General features: G+C 29.5%; 1 protein-coding gene across 1 annotated transcript in view; it reads right to left on the bottom strand.

Annotated features, from left to right (window-relative positions):
• The window catches only part of LOC129960762 (uncharacterized), an 82,818-nt gene extending 59,163 nt beyond the window's left edge, over positions 1-23,655 (bottom strand). The window contains exon 1 of the mRNA XM_056074374.1: positions 23,534-23,655. Coding sequence (XP_055930349.1) covers positions 23,534-23,585 — 52 coding nt within the window. The 5' untranslated portion in view covers positions 23,586-23,655. The remainder of the gene's footprint in view (positions 1-23,533) is intronic.
• Positions 23,656-24,150: the final 495 nt, after the last annotated feature.

Raw genomic sequence — 24,150 nt, 5'->3', positions numbered from 1 at the left:
GACCAGCACGAAGCTGGCAGAATGTGAAATGAATCAGAAAAATATATCTGTTATATTGACGGAAAAAAAGTTTTGATTCTATCAAAGTATGAATATTAGCTACTAGTTTCTTGAATCATTCTTGTGTTATTCTTCTTTTCGTTATGTTTCACTGCAGTTTTAATTTTGCAAACATCAATTGAGAAAACTGTCGAAAATTTCAAAACTAGAAGCTCAGCATCTCGTTTAAAGAATAATCTTTCTTAATTCTTTGATTTTCTCAACAGCTTTGCAAAAAACACATGTTCTATCACAATTGCGCATTATAGTTTGGATAACAAAAAATGAACTGCAATCTAGAAGTTCATTAAGATTTTTTGTGTCGATTTCAAATAGTAGAATTATTAACTTTTAACCTCCATGGTTTTCTTTAATTTACATCATCCGATGGAGCGTGTGTTAATTTGATATTAGATAACACTCAGTTAGGGTCAACATATACCCTGCGGAGCGATTGTTGACGACCACCGGACAAATTAGGGCTAAAAACAATTGGGACACATAGTAGAAAAACGTTCAAATCAATAGCTTGCAGAATGTTGCAACGGATTAGTCAAAAGCTTTAAAACCGGGCATTATTTCCTAAGTGGGTCACCGATTACTTTTTCCCGATGAAAAATTCATATGTAGCAATGCTGTGAGCTCAAAACGTGCTTAGATCCGCCATAGAAATAATGACGACCCGGCATCTAGTTTAATAAGCTATTCTGATCCTTCTGTGTGACCTTGTTACTCACGGGAAGTTTGCCATCTTCTCTAGGCTATCCAGTTTAAGTGACTGATTGAACAGGGGGAAAAAAATTCTTTGGCCATTGCAAGTGACACTTCCCATTTCGCAAATGCTGACAAAACTACGGAAGGTAATATTTATAAGGTAGCTAAAAAGATATGTCGGATTAGCGATAAATCGGCTGATATTAAATCATACTTTCTTAAATGTCTTACCTTTCTGCATATGGAAAGAATTCCCATTGCTTTCTGTTATTTATCTGATTATCGACTATCGTATTCTGTTTCTCATATCATAATAGTTATATTAACAAGATAATAAATGCTCATAATATGTGTACAGCATTTTTAAAATTGAACTTTGTAGAAGCAACTTTTATGCGATTGACCCTATTTTTATTGAAATCAAATTTTATTGATTGTTCCTAGTACTTAATCTTTCCTGTGACTTTTCATTAACCAGTGACCCGGATTCTATTTTCCAAAACGCTAACTTGATAATTTGAAAATTTATTAAATAATCTTGTTGGATGGCCCAATATATAATAGCAGAGCCCTGTCTTAGTGAGTTCACCCGTAGCCATAGGGGAAAACTTGGAAAAAACATTTCTTCGGGGCATCTTACATCAATTTCGGGAAAATTACAAGCTTTAGAAACTTAATAACTTTGTTTTCTCTAGATTGAGGCTGACTAATATCTTTTACAAAAGCTATTTCAATAATATGGAAGATAAATTGAATCCAGCATATCAGTTTAAGAAATTTTTCTTGGGGAAGAGAACAAAGCATGGCTTTCTGTAAAATTTTGTCTATCTTTTTTTTAAAAAAAATAATTATTTATTCTTTAATTTTTGACTCTTTAGATAAAAAATGGAATCAAACGGAGTGTAATTGTCGAGTCAAAGCAAAATGTTGCGCTAGTAAACATGTTTTATCTATTTGACCCGCAACTTCATTAATGGGAACGTAAAAGATAATGCTAAATAGAATCATAAAATTTTCCAGTGTCCAAAAATAATGTTATCAAAATTTAGATAAAAATTCGCAAAAGGCAAGTTCAATGAAAATATACTTAGCGTAATTCTAAGCCCAAGCATGATAATACGTATTTTTTTCTTGTCAAATAAAGCTTACTAATCTTTTTAAAAGCATAATTGAATAAAAGTAATTCATATATTCAATCTAGTAAAATCATTATTTAGAAGAACCTAGTTTAAGTTCATTATTTTGAGATAATTATTTTTAAAATTGAATCTAACGTTCCTAAATTTTCTCCAGTAAGTATCAATAACCTAAATCAGCAATGGCAAAGACAAAATAATTATTTTATTAGAAATTTCGTAACTTTTTTTTTCGTTGATAATGCAAGTTTTCCTTTCATTTTTAGATAAACGAATTATTTTCTGTAAATCAAATAATACATTTACAATATAAAATAAAGTAAGAATTTTTTTTTTCATTACAGTTCCCTATTCAGCAAGATTTTTTTGAACGGAGTCCTCAGTTATATATATTAAAAGCAATGGTATAACGCTCTTTCAGTCTAAAATTCGTATTCCCTTTAGAAACTTGCTAAATTAGATTTAGCGCAACAGTAAGTTTTGTTCGGTCGTCAGTTGGAATGAAAAACTAATTTAATGCTTTGTTTGTTTCTTCTCAAAATGTTTCACGGCTTATTCACTGAATTTGGCAACGCTCTATTTCGATGATTCAACAAAAGAGTATTTATTACACACGCTATTTAGTTAATACGTTATTCAGAAACACTTTATTTTTCATCAGAAATCTTCTCACTAATTTTTTTGAATATCTTTGAGTATAACGCTGAAAATATGTTTTACCCACTTTTGTTCTGTCATCTGTTCGGACACATAAAGAAGTTTTTTTTTTTTTTTTTTTTTGAGTGGGAAGAATCTTGAATGGGAGAACTTTCCATTAATGAGAAAAATTCCCCCAAAAAGTTTTCTTAATATTCTACTTTGAGATGAAAAAAAGAAAATCGGCGGAATATTTTAATATAGAACATGATTTCACGAATATGCGACGGGATGGGCTCTGAATCAAAAATACTTGCTTAATTATACGTAGTAGCCAGTTACGATTTTAATGGATGGCAAGTCTTTTTGTTGATTTGCATGAATATTAATTATTAAAATGCTTTATATTAAGGAAAAGTTAATTTCTAATCTATTTGCAGTCCAAATAAATATTTATTGCAATTATTAGAGAACATGCATGAAATTTTGGACACAATTTTATTTCAATTTTGAACCCTTTGGGGTCAAATATATCTCAATTACATTGTTATTTTATTTTTAGCATTGAAAGAAATATGTAATAAATGCATGACATAATTTACATAAACCTTACCGTCACTTTTAGAATACCTATAACTATAATAAACTGTAAAAATAACGTATTAAGTGTAGAAAACTGACCATGTATATGAAGATTGTCCTATATTGGGGAATATACTTAATAACTGGATTAACTAATTACTTAACTAATTAACTGGAGCCCTCATAAAACTAATGCTATTGTTAATAATTTCTCTGTTTAATAAAAATTTTAATGGACCGAACGAATTCGTAAAAATTCAAGTCAACGTTTCAATATCCGGATTTTTGTGATAAAGAATTACCAAATTTTCTAGAAGAATCTAAACAATATGATTGGAAATGATTTTTCTAGAAATGAATGACCATTACATTCTTTATCAATGTAACGATCAGATGGTAATTAAAATGTTAAGTCCAGAACAAAACTCAGTAGATTTTAACAATGTTTTTTTGAACATACATATTGTTTTGTACATGCATCTGTATTGATGTTATTTTGCATAGTATATCTGCTTTCAAATCAATTGATAAAGGCCAAAATTAGCAAAAAATACTTCAGTTTTGAAATAATTTTCAAATAATAGAAGATCTAAGCTATAAATGCAAAATTCATTTCCTTAATTACAATTTTATGATTATTATATCAAAATGTCGTATATCAAATTTTCTTCAAATTTTTATTAATGCAAAACATTTCTATAAATAAGCTACATCTGTTCTAAAACCACTGTATGTGATCAGCTGATAGAACTCGAATTACATATCAAAATCAAAATTTTATATCGTCATACTTAAATCAACATATGGTTTTTCAAATTAGCCAAAACATAATATTTCTGCAGAATTTTTATAATGGTCAGCTATATTTGTTCTCAAACTGTTATATGTGATTAATGTATGTAACCATAAAACGCAAAATTTCATATGATTTCAGACCACGTTTTTAACATAAGACCATTTGATTCTACAAGAAACCTACGAGGGGGATCCTCATATATGAGGAGGAGAAGCTCCCGGTATGATGGCCCGGACCCATCGCCAATCACGGGGCGTACATCAGCATAAAGGATAGATACATATGTTGCTCGTTATAGCAGCTATTGTGCGTCTACCACACTGCTTGATGTTATATTCCCAGACGCCTCGATCATTCAGTTCATTCAAATGTCAAGACAGAGTGGAGATAATTCCTTGTGATTGATATAAACACGGCAATAATAGTTCGTGGTTTTTACATCAAAATATCGTATGTGGTGTAAGTATGTTTTTCGTCATAAGACATTTTGCTATAATAGCGAAGACAATACTTCGAGATAAGAATGCTTAAATGTACAATTCAATTTCATTTCAATTTACATCGAATGCATGATAGGAATAAATTAGGATAAGAAGAGAAATTAAGTTAGGAGATGAATGCAAAATAAGAAAAGAGGAAAAAATTTTCTTTGTGGAATTTTTTTTGTGTTATGAAGAAACCCTGTTAAAACCGACGAAATGTACATTATGAAAAATGTACTTTTCTTACTTAGAATTTATTTTAAAATATGAATTTTGACGTGAAATGACAGCTGTCGATCCCTAGTCTACTTCTTTAAAAGATGCAATAATTTCGAAAAAAAAAATAATTTGAATTCTTAATAATTTTTCAATTTGAATATGATTATTTATAATCACAAAAAAAAATCTTTTAAATTTCTCTAAATCTATTAAGATAAAATTATTCCTTTTTTTCCGATATCAACCAAAAGATTTTTATCATAATTGTTATTAAAGCACTGTAATTATTTAAAAATAATTTATTGCTATCAAGACATCTAATTAAAATTATTTAAAACAATGTTTAGAGTTCTAAAAATTTTGTCTCTGAATTTAAATTCATCAGATGAAACTGACGTTCGATAAGCTTCCCAAAATCTAACAAAACTGTCGCATTTACAATGTACCTACAAATGATATGTTTCGCTTATAACTGGATAAACTCTATATTGTATGTAAGCACAAAATGTTTGAAAATATTTTAAAATTAAAGAACTTTGTTCAACTTTTAAGAAACAACATATGATTCGAAGAGTTTGCCACGTTATTGAAGAATGGTAAACCTTCACGAATCTGTAAGTGAATTGATAGAAATGAAATAGCAAAGTAACGTTCCTTCAGTGCATAAAATGAAAATTTATTGATTCTATGGAGCTGGTGATGGTCAGACGAATCTGATGATACCAAAATCATCCACAGAAAGTCCGCTAAGGAGTAAGCATAATGCCTGTAAATGCTTTTATGTAAGATATACATGTCATTTTGCATTAAATCTATAATAATAATTTTAATTTAAGAACTCATTCTGGAGTATGAATTTGCTATAATTTAGAGCAATTTTCTGTAGCATATACTGGAAAATATGTGTACATTTTGACATATCAAAATTTAATAATTCCTTTAATTAATTAGCGAGGACGTTTCAGACAAATCTTGCTCACATACTCTCTTATAAAGGTGTTATCCTTACAGCATAAATTTGTGGACTTTGGCCGTGCATACCATGAATCCTCGTAATTTTATTCCGAGTCTTACATATAAGAGTTGTGGGCTTCGTAGTATAGTAAAGAAAACTGGTACTTGTGTATTAATTGCATCTTATTGGCAAAACAATAGTTACGAAATATCAATCTTTGTTGTGAATCTAGAGTGCGATCTTTGGCGATAAATTGTTGGCATGCGGTTACTACACACATACCAGAAAATAGAATATGTATTTTGGAAGCCGTTTTTCGATTGATTGAAACCAAAATTTGGCACAGATTTACAAGTGCAGTCACAAATAACAAATTTCATTCATTTAAATCATTTCGTTTGCATGCATGCGAAAATATAGACAGACAGACGATCGATCATCTGACGGATTTGGTTCCAAATTTCATACGGATCTACTTTTTAGAAGAGAGAGAGAGAGAGAGAAAGAACTACTATTTTATATATATACCTCTTTAAGTTTCGAACTTAACACATTAGCTTGTGCTCCAGCAGCTAAAGAGACATATTTCATTTGAATGGATTTCGCTCAAAATTCGATAGAAATTTGTAAACTTTGTATAAAGTCCTATACCAAATTTCATCTGTCTAGTTCAAAACGTTTTTAAGTTATCGTGTTCAAAAGCAGACATAATGTATTTTTCGGGCTCAGAAAGATCCGAAACTTGGAATCGGTCAAAATCTCGAGTTCGAATTTCTTGACGTTTACAATACTTAATCTTCGTATATTTCATATATGAGAAAGTGAAAAATAATGAACTCGAATTTTCTTGACTTCCATTCACGTACATATAATGCAAAAAGAAGTAAATAATAAAAAAAGTAAATCGGGTCTGTATAACATTTTGCATTGGCCACACTTATCGGTGGCATTTAAGTAGTCATTTTTGTCTTCACTTTTAAGCACAGTATTGTTGGCTTACTCATATTTCATGGACATTTATGAATAAACTGATTTCTTTCAAAATAAAGAATGTATAATAATCATTCCATTCAAATTACAAATGGTACTATGAGTAGAAAAATAAATGTGTCTTTTGTATTTTAATTATTTGTTTCCTTTTTCAGTCTTTTACTTCATATTAAGAAAACATGGAATTAAAATTTTAAAGACAGTATTCTGGTTTTCATAATTCTTCTCTCACAAGGTCATGTATCAATGTCTAGTGTCGGAATATCCTGTTTTTAATATTCATAAAACCTTTGTTTACGCTTTAGGCAAAATCACCAGATGTTATATAATGCATGGCTGAGTTGAGATTTCCGCAATTTTCAAAAAATAACTTTTTACGCATTTTACGTTTTTCACTAAAAAAAGATATTCAGTTCATAAAAATTGTCAGTGTGATAGTTTAAAAAAACAAAGAAAGTCATAAAAATAAAAGAGAACGAGTAACTTTCAAAGACTATAATCAGAAAGCTTTATGAATATCTTCTGAAAATCAAAGTGTAATAATGATCAGATTTTTCATTTAACATTTTGACTATACAATGATTTGAGCATTCGGAAAGCTAGTATTCTGTTACTATCCATTTGAAATTCGTTGAAATATAGATTTTTAAACCAAGAATAAGTATTTTATAACTCCATTAATCTAAACAATATATATTAATATTTATCATGAAGAAATTTTTTTCAAGCAAAAACCCTGTTTTAGTTTTTTTTTAAAAAAAAGTATACCATGTTCGTGAATAAGAAAAAAATAGTGTAAAAATCGTAATAATATAGCAAAAATGTAGAAACTTATGAGATTAAATTCTCGCTAAATAATGGAAATGTAATCAAATTTATTTCGAAGAAAAGAAAAAAAAAATCTCTAACAATAATATTAACTTTTAGTACATTTGTTTCTTGAGATTATTTATTAAATAAGAAAAATATTAAACGACATTAAAAAGTTTTAACCCTAATTCATTCATTACTTAAAAACTTCATACAATTCTGAAGATCAAATAAACCCATATCTATTAATCGTCTGCTGTCATTTTTTTGTGATGTTTAGAACAAACTGCTGCAACTTGTGTGTGTGTCACCATGAACGTGGTGAATTATTGAGAGAAAATAGAGCCTAAGAGGCTTGTTTGCGTTTATTATTATTGAATCTCTTCCATAAATTTATTGGTAGTAGCAATTCCACATCTATCAATCGTCTGGTAATATGCTTTTACGATGTATTTAATATATGGTTATAAAACTAGAAAATCAGTTAGAGGTACTCGCGGTGAAAGGGTTAATCTCGTCTCAAATTTGATGTTTTATAACTTAAAGGAAGTCGAAATCTACCATTGTAGAGCTCTACAATCGGAAGAGTTAGAATGAAGATATTTATTTCCTACATGGATTTTTTCATTGGATTCTGCCAGAGACTGAAAATTTTTACCTTAACAACATATTTCCATATTTGAATATGTAAGACTTCTATAGCATCGGTTCCAATGAAAAGTTAACTAATGCTTTACTTTTATAGCATCTATTCCAATGAAAAGTTCACTAAGGTTTCACTATTCGCGATGAAAAAATCATTGCGAAGTAAAAAATATTGACCATTTAAAAAGCTAAAATCCAACGTTTTATTTATTGAAACCCCATTTTCATTTCAAACTAAATCTTCCCTTCTCTAGAAATAGACAATTACTATCAAATAAGGGAAGGCGCAGAATATAAGTTTTGGAAGAATTTATCACTATATTTGATTTTTATCCAGGATAACAAACAACAGTCATTGCAGCATTTTTAATTAAAACATTAATTAATAACTATTGTGAACTAAAGCAGTTGTGGAAGGCATAACATCAGGTTCTAGCTTTTCATATTTCTTTCTATTTAATCCTTGAAAGGTAATTTTTAAAAACTATGCTTCTTTTTTATATTACTGGAATAGATCTTAAAAAGAAACTTCCTTGAATTAATAATTAACACTGTGATTGAAAACGCTTATTTTCCATTTCTGTTTCGTTTTCTTCTGCAATATCTGTTTTTTTTTTTTAACATATAACCGATTTTTTGGCTAATCTATTCATGTCAACATACATCTGTGTTTTTATGGAAGTTATAAATGTAATTAATTATCGATTGTTTAACATAGAATTGCGAAAACAGACTCTTGGTTCATAATTTCGGAAACAAAATAACTGTAGGTTTATGAGCTATCTTTATATATCCCCGTTTTTTACAGTTTTTATATAATTTTTTTCAAACAAAAAACGGCAAGGGCATTCTCTTAAATTCTTTTTGTTCAAATTTCGCATCGTTTGGGGCCTTAGAACGCTCTGCACAGCCTTTTGATTTGGTGAAGTTTAATAAGAAAAACCTTACAAATAAATATACAAAAGATAAATTAGATAACAGGTTTAATAAATAAATAAATAAAACGAAACTTTTGCAGGAAATTTTCATCACATTAAAATATATTTTTTTAAGGTAAAAGCAATTCGCGAATTCACAAGATTTATAATTTTCCAACAGTCTTAACCACTGAAGCACGTAAAATTTGTCATCAAAAAGTCAGAATCTCTTATATAGAAAAATGAGAATAATCAGACATTGAAATTAAAAAAGTTCAACGTTTTTTAATTCGGCTTATAACCCTGTGATGCAGAAGAACTAATGACACCTACAAAGATTCACAATCTAAGATAAAAATCTTCTAATGCTATAACCCTGTGATGCAGAAGAACTAATGACACATAACACCTACAAAGATTCACAGTCTAAGATAAAAATCTTCTAATGCTAAAACCCTGTGATGCAGAAGAACTAATGACACATAACACCTACAAAGATTCACAGTCTAAGATAAAAATCTTCTAATGCTATAACCCTGTGATGCAGAAGAACTAATGACACATAACACCTACAAAGATTCACAGTCTAAGATAAAAATCTTCTAATGCTATAACCCTGTGATGCAGAAGAACTAATGACACATAACACCTACAAAGATTCACAGTCTAAGATAAAAATCTTCTAATGCTATAACCCTGTGATGCAGAAGAACTAATGACACATAACACCTACAAAGATTCACAGTCTAAGATAAAAATCTTCTAATGCTATAACCCTGTGATGCAGAAGAACTAATGACACATAACACCTACAAAGATTCACAGTCTAAGATAAAAATCTTCTAATGCTATAACCCTGTGATGCAGAAGAACTAATGACACATAACACCTACAAAGATTCACAATCTAAGATAAAAATCTTTTAATGCTATAACCCTGTGATGCAGAAGAACTAATGACACATAACACCTACAAAGATTCACAGTCTAAGATAAAAATCTTCTAATGCTATAACCCTGTGATGCAGAAGAACTAATGACACATAACACCTACAAAGATTCACAGTCTAAGATAAAAATCTTCTAATGCTATAACCCTGTGATGCAGAAGAACTAATGACACATAACACCTACAAAGATTCACAGTCTAAGATAAAAATCTTCTAATGCTATAACCCTGTGATGCAGAAGAACTAATGACACATAACACCTACAAAGATTCACAGTCTAAGATAAAAATCTTCTAATGCTATAACCCTGTGATGCAGAAGAACTAATGACGCATAACACCTACAAAGATTCACAGCCTAAGATAAAAATCTTCTAATGCTATAACCCTGTGATGCAGAAGAACTAATGACACATAACACCTACAAAGATTCACAATCTAAGATAAAAATCTTTTAATGCTATAACCCTGTGATGCAGAAGAACTAATGACACATAACACCTACAAAGATTCACAGCCTAAGATAAAAATCTTCTAATGCTATAACCCTGTGATGCAGAAGAACTAATGACACATAACACCTACAAAGATTCACAGCCTAAGATAAAAATCTTCTAATGCTATAACCCTGTGATGCAGAAGAACTAATGACACATAACACCTACAAAGATTCACAGTCTAAGATAAAAATCTTCTAATGCTATAACCCTGTGATGCAGAAGAACTAATGACACATAACACCTACAAAGATTCACAGTCTAAGATAAAAATCTTCTAATGCTATAACCCTGTGATGCAGAAGAACTAATGACACATAACACCTACAAAGATTCACAGCCTAAGATAAAAATCTTCTAATGCTATAACCCTGTGATGCAGAAGAACTAATGACACATAACACCTACAAAGATTCACAGCCTAAGATAAAAATCTTCTAATGCTATAACCCTGTGATGCAGAAGAACTAATGACACATAACACCTACAAAGATTCACAGTCTAAGATAAAAATCTTCTAATGCTAGAAGAACCCTGAAGTTTTGACACGTCATCTTCAGTGACATGAGAAAAATTTTGCTATCAATAATTATCATGCATTTCGATACTTCATTCACATTTTGACAAAACTTGGTCGATTGCAATCTACCGAAATATTTGTTAATAGTATAAGTAGTTTAGAAACAAGTATTATAACTTTTCCACAAGTAACAAACAGAAGAAAAAAATCAGCGATCTTATATGAGACGTTGAAAGGCATTGTGCTTTCTTTCAAAGCCAGTATGTATCAAAAGAGTTTTAACTACCTTTCATTAGATAGTAGAACTTGTCAAATGACTCATTTTCAATATTTAAGAAATACAATGTCTAGCTCAATTCAGCAATAATTGTGGGTTAGCCCATACTAGTTATCAGTTTACCCACGAAAAGGTTCAATGCAAGTGTCTGGATTTTTTTCTTCTAAATATAAAAGTAGCATTTTTATCAGTTTCTAATATATTTACAAGCTTAACTTAAATCAGAATACCTTGTTAATTCTTTTTATTTAACATAAAAGATATTATTCCATGACATACTGAAGTTTATGAATTTGACATGAAGTTTTAAAAGTATTTTCGAAATGTATTTAAAAAAAACATTTGATTTATCGAAATTCAACCAAACCCCTGAGACAGATAAATGGGATGAGTTATCCTAGGCTGATGAAATTCTCTGGAAAATTCTATTACTAACTAAAAACTGAAATTTTAAATTTCTACCAAAAATGATAATTGAAGTTCATTAACATACAATCTCATACAAATTACTTTAATTCCTCCCCCCCAAAATGTCATTTAAAAACATCTTATTTTCAAAGAGTTATTTGAACATAAAATGACATAACTGATTTCGAAATTCTGTCTGTAATATTTTCATTTATACACATGAGCTTAGAAATTCAATAGACAGAGTAAAAAATCCTAAAATCATAGACAGAAAAATGCCTGATTACGAATGAATTTCTTATCATTTTCAGTGAACCATAATCCTAATTTTTTCTCCCGTCTTTTAAAAGAAATAAACTCAGAAATTTTCTAGTAGTCTATTTTCTTTACATTTATCTAATTAATATCTGATGGTTGTAAGAAATTCAAAACTCATCAGTGCATCTCAAACATTTATTATGTATTTATTTCATTTAAAAACAATAGGATTAATAAAACGACATTTTTGTTGTTTAAAAACGAAAAAAAAAAATTGAATTCAAATGCTGATTATTAGCTTAAATTTAAATTATCTAATGCAATTTTTTGTAAAAAATTATTATAATTAATGTTATAAGAATTTTACAAAAAAAGAATATTCATCTTTCAGAAAATATACTCTACTGGATGATTTAATGCATTAGAAACTGATCGTCATGATAGGTTTACAGGAACTCTCTTAAATTTATTCTCTCTTCTTTTTTGAAATCGCTCTCTTCTCTTGCAGTTTTCACAAATTTATCAATATTTGATAAATCATGATTAATTATTCGCCTTAATATCACAATGAATCAGAAAAACTATAACACTGCATTCAATTTTCAATTAAAATGTTTTACATCTATTTCATTCCTTTTAATCTTTTTTTTATATTAGTGCTAATTTGGAATTATTTCCTTATCGTCTGATAACTTTATATTTCCTTTGCTATGGAGTTATAATTTTTGAAAATAATTGTTTCTGCAAAATCGACTGAAAAAAATATTCTTTTAATCAAATCCAGGCAAAGCACTGTATTCCTAATAAATTAACAAAGATTTTTTTTCAAAGAAGTATAGAATGCAAAGGAACATAGTTACTCTAAAATGTTTAGTACTAGCAGATCATTTTAATTTGATTCAAATAGAATGAGAAAGGTCAGTCAAATTACAAAATCAACTTATATCAACTTATTTAAAGTTAAATTTCAAAAAGTACCGCTTTCGGATTTTTTTTTTTTTTTTTTTTTTTTTGTACGTGAATGTACTTAAAATAATTTTTTAAGAAAATTGCCTACTCCTTTGCAAATGGTAATTGCCTTTGACTAACATTTTTATCTAGTATTTATATTGAAAACCAAACACTCATGTTATTATTTTGACAGAAAATAACATATCAACAAATTCAATTTAAATTTATCTATTAATAATGTTTTTTCCTAAATGAAACAAATGAACTTGAGAAAATGTATTAAAGAAGTCTATATGACTGCACTACGAAGTTATTTTGAACTATAATATATAATTAAAATTTAAAAGGATTTTCAGGAGAAAAATAAATCCACTTTAAGTATCAAATTATTCAGAAAAATAGCGTATATCCATTTCAAGATAATTAAAGAATTTATTTAATCTAACTATATGAGAGAAAGATAATTTTATTCGCATTTTGCTGCATGCGATATTTGAATAAATCGATAATTGGCATCTAAATATCCAGTATACGAGTCTTTGGATGAAGAGAAGAATAATTTAAAAAGTTATACACTTTTCTAGACTTTCTCTAAGTAGTTCACATTTTCCTTGCAGCCATATTCTCTTATAAAATTATTATTATTCAGATTTAAATTTGAATAATCTTGTTTCATCACATTCTCCGTTCGAGCAGAACAGAAAGTAAAAATGATTTTCGTTTACCATCATAACAAAAGATTTTTAATATTATTTTTGCAATATTGTTTTAGCGTGGTTTTGTAATATTAAAACGTTATTGTTGTAGCGTGGTTTTGTAGCATTAAAACGGTATTGTTGTAGCGTGGTTTTTTAGCATTAAAACGTTATTGTTGTAGCGTGGTTTTGTAGCATATTTGACTATGTCAAAGGTGTATTTGTTTTTCTAGTGAAATTATGATGTATAACCGCAGCACTGTCGAGTTAATTTCCCTTTTACTTTTATTCATTATAAAATAACATTTGATTTGGAAAGAGGGAAAGCTTTCTGCTCTTTCTCTGAAATTTTACTGAAATCATATTGAGGAAACAGTTCTGATTTTTTTTTTTAATTTATGCATAGATGCATAATTGTTTGGTTTTGATTATGGAATAAAGTGAATTCGTTTACTATTAATGCAACGACACAAAAATTCAAATACATGAAGCGACTGCAAAATCTAAATACATGCATAATAATATGTTAATAAAATTTATTATGTAGCCTAATATACAAGATGCCAAATATATTTTTTTGATTTATATATCACTTAAAATTACTGATTTCAGATTGAGGGAATTAAAACTCCGATGTAAATATTTTCTTCGATATAGTCTTCAAAAAAAACCCCGTGGTATCTGTTTTTAAAGCAATATGCAAGTGCTAACTTATCATTAAATATTTCTGTTATTTAACTTGAGTAGTTCACAGCAAACTGAATATGTTATTTAAAAGAGTTTCCAGAAAGAAAATCATGATTTTTCAAAACAAAAGCGAATAACAAATACCTGTGTAATAAATAAAAATAGCGAGTTTATTCTTTCATACTTCAATAATCTAGATCTGATAACAGAGATAAAACAGGGAATTACTATTCAATCTTTTATGAGATTTGTAAAATCTATCGTTTTCGAATTTCTCATATCAACAGTTTATCTAATAATAGTTGCAGATTTAAACTAGAGGGGAGGGTTTAGATCATCTAAATTGTAAATCAAACTATTTCTACTGCTTCATTTTTCTTGAGCAGCAAATAGTGCGCTTAGTAAAAGGTTTTCATAAATATGGTAATTAAAGAATCAATGACGACGATTAATCAGAAGAGCTGATTAATAGCATATTCGATAAAAATCATAATATTGATATCTAGATATTAATTTTACAAGAGAGATTAATTTTTGCTTAGCGGGAAGTTTTCATTTGGTGTAATTATGAAAGAATCAAAGAAGACAATCGGAATATTAAGGAATTGGATTATTAAAATAGCAACAAACTGATGTTATAATTCATCCAACTTTTTAGAAATCGTTCTTAAAACGTTTTCTTAAAATAAAAATAAATAAGCATCGATTGATATTCTTAACTTCTGCTATTGTTAATTTAAATTTAATTAATTTAATTAAATTTTGTTAATTTAAATTTAATTAATGAAATTTAATTTACAAAATGGGTAACTTATTGATATTTGAAAACTTGCACATCTTATTAGAAAACAATAAGTTTATGAATCTTAAAGAAGCAGTAAAATGTTTTTTAATGAAACAGAATGTTTTCAATTAATAATTTAATGCTTAAGTTAACCGCGTTGATATTAGTCATTTTATGTGTTATGTTAAAGTTGAAATCTAAGATTTATCCATCTTCAATTTTCCAACCACTAAGTTGAACTACGGCTAGTTAATCTCTCTAAAAATTAAAACACCACAAATAGATATATTTAACTTCATTAAAAAGGAATTGTATCATAAAGAAGGATAATCAACTCATCTTTCCAGTTATTGGATTTTGATTCATTAAAAACAAAAAAAAGAAAGAAAATTTTCCATCTTCGCCACAACGGCAATATGGTGCAGTACATGCCGATTACCAATTTGATCAATTACAGTTGCCATTGGCGCAGTTTAGCCAAATATGATTCTTGCGCTAATAAACCATAGAATCAAACCAGACAAAAAAAAAATTACAATTTTTATTTTGGCATCATTGATACATGTTCTTCACTAAGTTTGCACTGATTAGCGAGATTTGCACGGGTAACTGCAGTTGGAAATGTGATTATTCAAAATGCCTAAGCTAACAGTATGATGTAAATTTTTAAATGGCTCAAGAATCGATAAATCACATGGATGCTGTTGATCTGTACAATATCTTATAGAGTCCTAAAGTGCACTTTTGTCTTTATGGAACTTAGAACAGAAATAATTGTCGCATATGGGACTCACAGAGTCCTCACGCATTTCAGCAGATATCATTTCTTTCACAAAAGCTATTGTCAGAAGTGGATTCACAGCTTCCTACATTCTGGGTTCAAACTTCTTTGAAGGAAACCGTGCAAATGGTTCAATCACTTGTTCTATTCCTGCAATGAGATATCGAACATTGCTCCCGAAGTGTGTTGCCCAAAACATAATACTATAGATGATTTTAATTCACAGTATTTATACATTATGGGAATACCTCCTCTTATTGAAATATGCGCTCATTAAGTCCTACAGTAACATTTTAAATACCAAAGGATAACTAGACGAGCATGTTCTTTCTCCATTTGTAGTTAGTTGCCCATACAAATTTCAGTATTCTTAGCGCAAGCAGTGCAAACTTATTGAATCATATGTATCAACAATGTCAAAATGAAACTTGTGGTGGAAATAACGGTTTTTATAATTAATTCATTAATTGACTAGGCCACATTTCCGAATTTTGAACTTTTTTTTTCTCTCTCATAAATCGAAAACTCATAGTTGGAATCATAGGTAGACCAAATTTGGTTACATTTGACTGAATAAATTTTCACAATCATCTCCAAACATCTAACGCTATTTTATGGCTATCTAATATTTACTGCTAAAGTTGATAAAAACCAATCATCAGTTCTTGTTAATGTTGTTTAAACATTTGTTTTTTTTTTTAAATTATTAGTTTTTCTAAATTAAAGCGAGGAGAAGATTAAAGTGATATGTTACATAATAACATATCACTTAAATTCTTTTATAATCTAAAAATGAGTCGTTTAAACTCATGTTTCTCATAACTTGCAGCAAAATTTCATTTATAATTTTTTACAGATCGCATTTTATATAACTATTTTTAATAGTAATATAAAAGACTTTGTAGACTTTTAAATAATACAGACTTTTGTTTATAGACCTTTAAGAAATACAGACTTTGTAAGTGCTTTACAAGTCCGAACCGTAACTTCACTTTTAAATAGACATAAAAAACTGACTGATGTATAAAGAATTCTGTTCTCGTAACTTAATCTCATGAATAAGAGGAATAACCACACAGTCATACCCTGGAAACTAGTTTTTTCGTGTTAATTTACTTTGGCTATAAAATTTTCACTACTGATCGTCATCAGAAAGCCAGGGTCAACTTCTTTCGGCAGGTCTAATATAATGTCTACATGATTTTCTCTTTCTCCGAGGAAAAAAAAGAAATTCTTTATCTACCTACGCACTTTCTTTATGAAAAGAAATACAGAACATAAATATGTGTGTAAACAAATTCTTTTGTAAGTGTGCCTCATTTGTTATTATAGTGATCTAGATGTTTCTCATCGCGATTTCACTTTATTCTTGGAAATGACTTCATTTTGAAAGTTTTTAACTTGGTATTTCGTCATAACCGCAATCCAATTTACTGATGCAGGACATTTTTTTCACTTCTTCCTGCCAGACAATCAAGTTAGAAAAAATATATATAAAACAAGGATATTTTTTATATTATTTTCTGAAAAATGTTGCTTCCATTCAAAAATTAGCAGACAGATAAGAAAGAGTAATATCAATTGAAAATAAATAAAAGGAAGCTCATTTAAAAATAATTATTCGATACATTTTAATGAAATGTCTTAAATTAAAAAAAAAGAAATATCTACATTGATTTTTCAAATAAATCGAGATTGAATGAAGAGCATGTTAAAGTTTCTCTACTCACATCCGGGTTGCATTGTTTCAACAATTAAGTTTCAGATAGAAAGTTTCTCTTTTGTTTAAAATTAGTTTTAAAAGTGCAATTATATACAGATTAATTACATTTGTATTGATTAAAAATATTTTTAATATAGTTCCTTTTAGGCGTATTAACTTATAAATATTTTTTTAACTATCCATTTCTTCGTGCCACAATGACATGATATTCATTTTACAAGAATAAGCACAAATTTAAATAAGCCAATTACTTTGCCTTAAACATTGATTTTTCTTTTAGCATTAAATATTATGCTGAATTTTAAATTTTGGAATGTCAAACCCTGGTTCTCTATTATACGTAAAACAACAAGCATAAAATTTGCTTAGAAGCAACATTTTCCTCCAAACTTAAAAAATGATTTAGTATATTTTTGATATATTTTATGATTTTAGTATATATAGTATATATTTGATGATTTTGTATCTTGTTTGATAACATCGTTTGACTTAAAATTTTAAAATGAAACTTTAAAAAAATATTAAATAGCTTCATAAAATAATAATAATTAAGATTAAAGATTTCAAATGAGCCCAAATCTTAATTTTCCTCAAATGACTTTAGGGCGGAAAATAAACTTACTCTAATGCTATTTTAATTTTTAGCCTTAAGATCTAAGAAGAAATTAATAAATTCCAGGTAATTTCTCCTTATTTTCAACAATTGTTGAATAAAGATTTTGCATTGAAAGTTGCTATATTTTATTCAAGTAAAGGCTATCATTATTATCATCTTGTTTTACATTTAAAACTACATATTAAAGCAAATTTTTAAGATTTTTTAAATCTTGTATTAAAAAAAAACAACCTTAAATTGTTTTGCTTCTTCTAAATCTCAATAGGTAGGGGGCACTCCAAATATGAGGATGAGAAGTTGTCAAATAAGTAAGCAGGTTCTCATTTCCCCAGTACAGAAATGACGTGAGGCTGAGCTATCTCTATATTGACGACGGGTCGCACCCCTTCATTGGAAAAAGGGGGCGTATAGATTGCACAGTAATGGAAGCCATTTTACGTTCACTTTTGTGCCGGATTAAGCTGTTGATCTTCAAATTACTCAGGACGCTTTGGCATGGTGGGAAGACACATTTACAGTTACCTTCTACTCAAATGTTTTCATGGAACAATCCAATTGTAAGAATATAAAGATTTCTTTAGAGTGATATTAAACGGATGTAGTAGAGAGTCAATTATCATAATAATCTGAGTCGTTCCTAGGCATCCAGATTCTGAATGAAGCAATTATTATGCGACTACTGTGATTCGTCGATCCTCTTATGTACGACATACGTTCCGCCATTGGAAGCCAATGTAATCACACAACCAAGGAAGCAAGAATATGTTTATTTATCCTTCAAATTTCTGAAATGTATATTTAAGCTGCCCTTCCCCAGGAAGTCAAAAGACCAGACTTTGGTTCAACCCCTTGCAAATTAGAGATTTCTCCGAATTTCCAAATGCTCACAGATTGCAATATAGAATTATTAGCACAATTTACAGTTATCGTATAAGGAGGGGGAAAAAAAGAATGTACACAACAGGAAGAATTTTTTTTTAATTTATAGTTGTCGTACTAGATATTAAATTAATGAAAACTGTTTATAAAAAGGAATGCTTTATTCCTCTCAGCTTGCGTTATATTTCACTGCGGTATCCGAAAGCAAATCATCTGAGTAGTGATTTTTTTTCCCAAATTTGATTTTATTCTGAACAGGGTTTCGATTTCCTTATATTGAAACGTCTTAAACTTTCCCCTATGTTATAAACAATTCAGGTTATATCCCAGATTGTGGGAATCCAAACTATTTACTCTTTGAGTATTTCCGCTTCTTTCTTCCGGTCTCCCAGCTAACATTCTATACTTATTGACAATACGTTTATTATTATTTTTTTTCGCTAGAATCGAATTTGCCTACAAATTTTCACCGTTAACCAAGGTTTTGTGGTTTAGTTGAGTCAATAAAAGGTCATAATGATTCACCTTTGAAGACTTTCGTCATATGCCCTAATGAAGTCGCAGTTGTCTAATTTCAATCAGGTTGCGGTGGGCGTACGTCAGAGTTGAAAGTATTCAGGATTTCTTTTTATTTTCTTTCCAATAAAGACGTCACGGATGTTGAATTCCTTTTGTGGCAAGAAGATCATATGTGCTGTTTGCGCGATAGACCGGAATGCATGAGCATTTGAAATGAAAATGTTACGCCTTCAGGGGGGGAAATTCATAGTAGCTGCATTTATAACTAACAGTCTCCATTTCCCTCTAGATAAAGACGACAATAATTAGGTTCCCCGCATCACTAGAGTAGAAGGACAATTTTCGACTTCTATAACTAATGCAGCATATTTTCAGCTTCATCGAGAACGGAAAACAAAAGTTCTTCTTTTTTCGTTGAAATCTTTCGACACATTTTCGCGTCATTCACAGCAGCGGTGGATTAAGAGCTAGGTAATCTATCAGTGACTCCTACTTTAAACGAAGATGAAAGAAACAATTTTTATAATATACGTCCAGACGGCCCAACTTTGAGTTCACATAAATAAAAACTAAAAGAGTAAATATTTTATCCCATGCATTTATATTTATGTAATAAATTTCTACAGTTGATTTAGTACGTAAATACAAATCAAAGGATCTCCTCGATTTACAACTGAATTCCGTTTCGATTCTCAGATTGTGAATAAAACTAGCCGTGAGTAGAGGAGGTCACGACTTTCATCGAAACGTGTTTTAAGAACTTAGATAAAACACAAATATTTCGTCTTTGAACGTATATTTATTACATATAAAGTGTAAAATACATTATATGTGCTGCATGCAAAAGTGCAACCCAAAAATTAGGTTTCATTTTAGCCGGCGTCCTGGCATAGGGGTAGCGCGTCTTCCCCGTGAGCTGGGCGTCCCGGGTTCGAGTCCCGGTTTGGGCATGGTTGTTCTTCTGTTGTTCTATCTGTGAGATGTGTGAATGTGCCCTCCTGTAAAAAGGGGTTGTGCAAGCGAATGAGTGATGCGTGAGTGGCAAAGTCGTACTCTTGGCCCTAGTTGGCGCTGCTATAAAAAATAAGAGACGTTCCCCCTCAGGCTTAAATCGCTGTCTTCGTAACAGCGGGCTTGTCAGTGGCAAGTGCCATAAGAAACAAACAATAGGTTTTATTTTGAATTTGAAACTTATTCTTTATGGTCAGAAGTCGAGGAGAATTTTAGAAACACTTTTAATTATATTTGGTACAATAAATTTGAGCTGTCATCTTCAAAAGACTCCCTTGAAATTCTAATGCTGGTTCACAAATCATAAATATTATTTAAGAGCACCATTATTAAAATTAATACATAATCAGAATTTTTAGACATGGTGCTAGGTTAAAAAAAAATTCACGCGCCTCTTATCAATCCGTGCTTATGTATTCATATATCTATTCATAAATAAAATAGTCAAAAATTGTTTTTATTAGGTAACTTTAAAGCTTTTTTTTTAATTAATGAAACAGAAGTAAATTTTCACAAAAAGGACAAAAAGTATAAATAATTTCATCAGTTCAAATTTTAACTTTCAATAACTTAATAGCATAAAATGCAATTAGAGTTATCTTTAAAGATATTTTACAATTCATTAGTTATTATGATGGGCGCAAATCAAAGGAGCAAATGGTAGTTCCTTCTGATAGACCAGGACTATACTGATTTGAAGCCCTAAGAGATCGACTAGAGTGACCTAATATAAGAGATTTCCTGTTTCTAGATATCAGTGACTCGCTAGAATTTAGTTTAAATTTCTCTCTAAAGATAAAGACTGGGACAAGTATTCATACTATTCATTGGTATCATTCAATTCAATATTAATAGAAATTAACAACTATTTTATTCTCAGAATCTTCAGAATTAACTGCTCACTTCTTTGCTTGAGATGACTACAAATCATTCAGAGATCTATTCTATTGCAGGGTTTGTTTTTAAAATAAGGGGAATAATTTTAAAAAAAATATCTCATAGAATTATTTTGATTCTAAATGTTTTACAAACGATGTCTGATACATCGTTTCTTACTTCACATTTCGTTTTTTCATCATATTCAAAAAGTTGTGTAAAAAATAAAGGATTAAAAAATAATTGAACAGAATCAGCAACATATTCTGCACATGCGAAATCAAATACTACGTATCGATAGAATTTATATAAACTAAATTTCTTATTCCAATTTTCGTCATATTGAGGGATTAATAAAACATTTTTCTTCATAACAGAAACCTCACAATGTCAAAATAATATTGAGTTAAAAGGCAAATTTAAAAGAATTTCTTATTTAACTCCTCAACTATTAGTAATAGTAAATAATGATATAGATATCTCATTACCGGAATTCGAGCCTTTTAATTAGAACCTTTACACTGCCTAATTTTGCACTTCTTAACAAGCAAATCAGGAGAATTTCTACCTACTAGTAATCCAAAATATGCCAAATCTTGAACATATTTTAGGCTTTATATTTAATTTTTATCAAAAACAATCTGAACCTCAACCAAAAAAAAAATCAGTTGAACATTTTCATATAGAATCGAAGATATTTTTTCAGCATCGAAAGATATTATCGATTTTATTTGGTTAAATTTAGTGAATATTGTGCGCAATTTTATAAGAGCACAAGTTAGAATAAACTATAAATATGATAATTGATGAAACTATCATCCTTATATTATATTAAATAGGAAATTATTAATCAATAATAATATTTTTTTATTTCATTCTATTTAGATATAGGAATAAAAGCGACTGGTTGGCATTCTAAACAACTTATTAGTTCTATCGAAAATACTTGCCTAGACTACCTTGAGCCCTATCAGGCATCAATAGTTTTATTCTAGGAAAGTGTTACTCGTGAATTTCATTAATAGAAGCATTAATATAGCATGATAGCATAGCTTTTTGATAGTTTCATTAGTGCTGAATTCTAAATGATAGGATTTAAGGACAGCAATTTATATATCAAAATTTTGATTGCACTTTCTTCTATCAACAAATTATCATAGTTGATATGACTTTTAAATAAGCTCCATATGATGAGTAGTACATAAAGATGTACGCCAATATCCACTTCAGTGTCGGCGAATTGGAATTAATAAAATGTTGCTTAAAATTTTAAAATGATACTTGCATTATATTCTTTTACATACGCTTTCTAAAATAAATAAGTGGAATAAAAATCATTCAACAACAGCCGCTAAATTTCATAAGTTTCACAGTAAGAAGTAAAAAATATTTTTGTCAACCACTTAAAAGATTGCAAAACTTACTGGCATGCCTCATGTAGAACATTAAATTAAGATTAAGAAGTTGAGGTATGAAGTGTTAATAAGAGTTACAAAAAAAAGGGGGGGGGCGAATAAGACAGAAAGGAAATACGGACGCACACAAAACCCATACAATCAGCAAAAAGTAAGATATACACTGAGTCCACAACTGTTTAATATTTCCAAATTTGAAGCAATAAGAAAAAAATTGTATAATTTATTTAATAAATACGGCAAACTTTCCGAATTAAATATAGAAGACAAAAATAAAAAATGAAGCGATTAAAATGCTCATGATAAACGTCTCCAAAATTCACACGCTTTACAATTAAAAAACATTTGGAAACATTATTCATCCACCATTTAAAATATTTTTAACTGATTCGGTTACCTCATGTCGTTGCCACAAATTTGAGTCCAAGAAACGATGATAGAAGAAATGATTTGGTATGTTTCTAAAAAAGAATTCAAACCAAGACCCCCCAAAAAATGCGCATGACAAGTGGAAAGAAAAGATGTGCGCCGAATCAATAGCCCTTCGATATCTCACCCTTCCTTACAGTCAAACTAAAGTAATAAAAAAAATATTAATAACGAACTCTCCAAACTAAATAAGACAAAAAGCAAAATAAAACGAATAGAATAATATCCGTCCGCAATTCACACATTTTTACAGTACGAAATCGGAAACGTTATAACCGACTACTGAAACAATTTCTATTCCCTGTGTGAAGAGAAGAAATGCGTGAGATGAAACTCACCTGATCCGATGAGTGTGAGAATTATGAGCAGCATCTTGGCGAGGGGACACATCCCTCCGATAGAAGGTAGCCTAATAACAAGAAACCAACACTTCTTCGAGCAAGCTTCCGTGTCTAAGCAACCTGAGCGGAGCAATGACCGACTTGTTGACGGGCTTCTGCTTTTGTGGAAGGTTTGGCGAAAAACTACATCGAAACATTGCGCCAAATGATTTGCATACATACGGCAATATCAAAGAATAATAGGACTTGTTTTTTCATATTTTATATTAGCTAGTTTTTCTTCACTTAACTGGTTCGCATTAATGAAGCACGAACACAATACGGAGCGAAAGACGGAAGGAATTTTTTGGATGTAATTCAGCGAAGAAATTCTTCATCTTCGAATGTTCGAAAAGAAATTTACTACTTAATAAAAACAGTTTTTATTAGTCACTGTAAGGAGTATATATTTTCTAATTATTTTCTGCAATTTATTCTTTAATTACTAATTCATTATTAAAATATAGTAGAATTCTGAAACTTTTTTTGCAAACTTATTTTCATATGGCGCCACCAGTATTGAACCAAAACTGAATTAAATAAATCTATTAATTGATAGTTAGGTTTTATAAATA

The sequence above is a fragment of the Argiope bruennichi genome, chromosome X2 (genome assembly GCF_947563725.1).
Source record: "Argiope bruennichi chromosome X2, qqArgBrue1.1, whole genome shotgun sequence".
Classification (NCBI taxonomy): Eukaryota; Metazoa; Arthropoda; class Arachnida; order Araneae; family Araneidae; genus Argiope; species Argiope bruennichi.
Note: the sequence above shows the minus strand (reverse complement) of the source record. Positions and strands in the feature narration are given on the sequence as shown.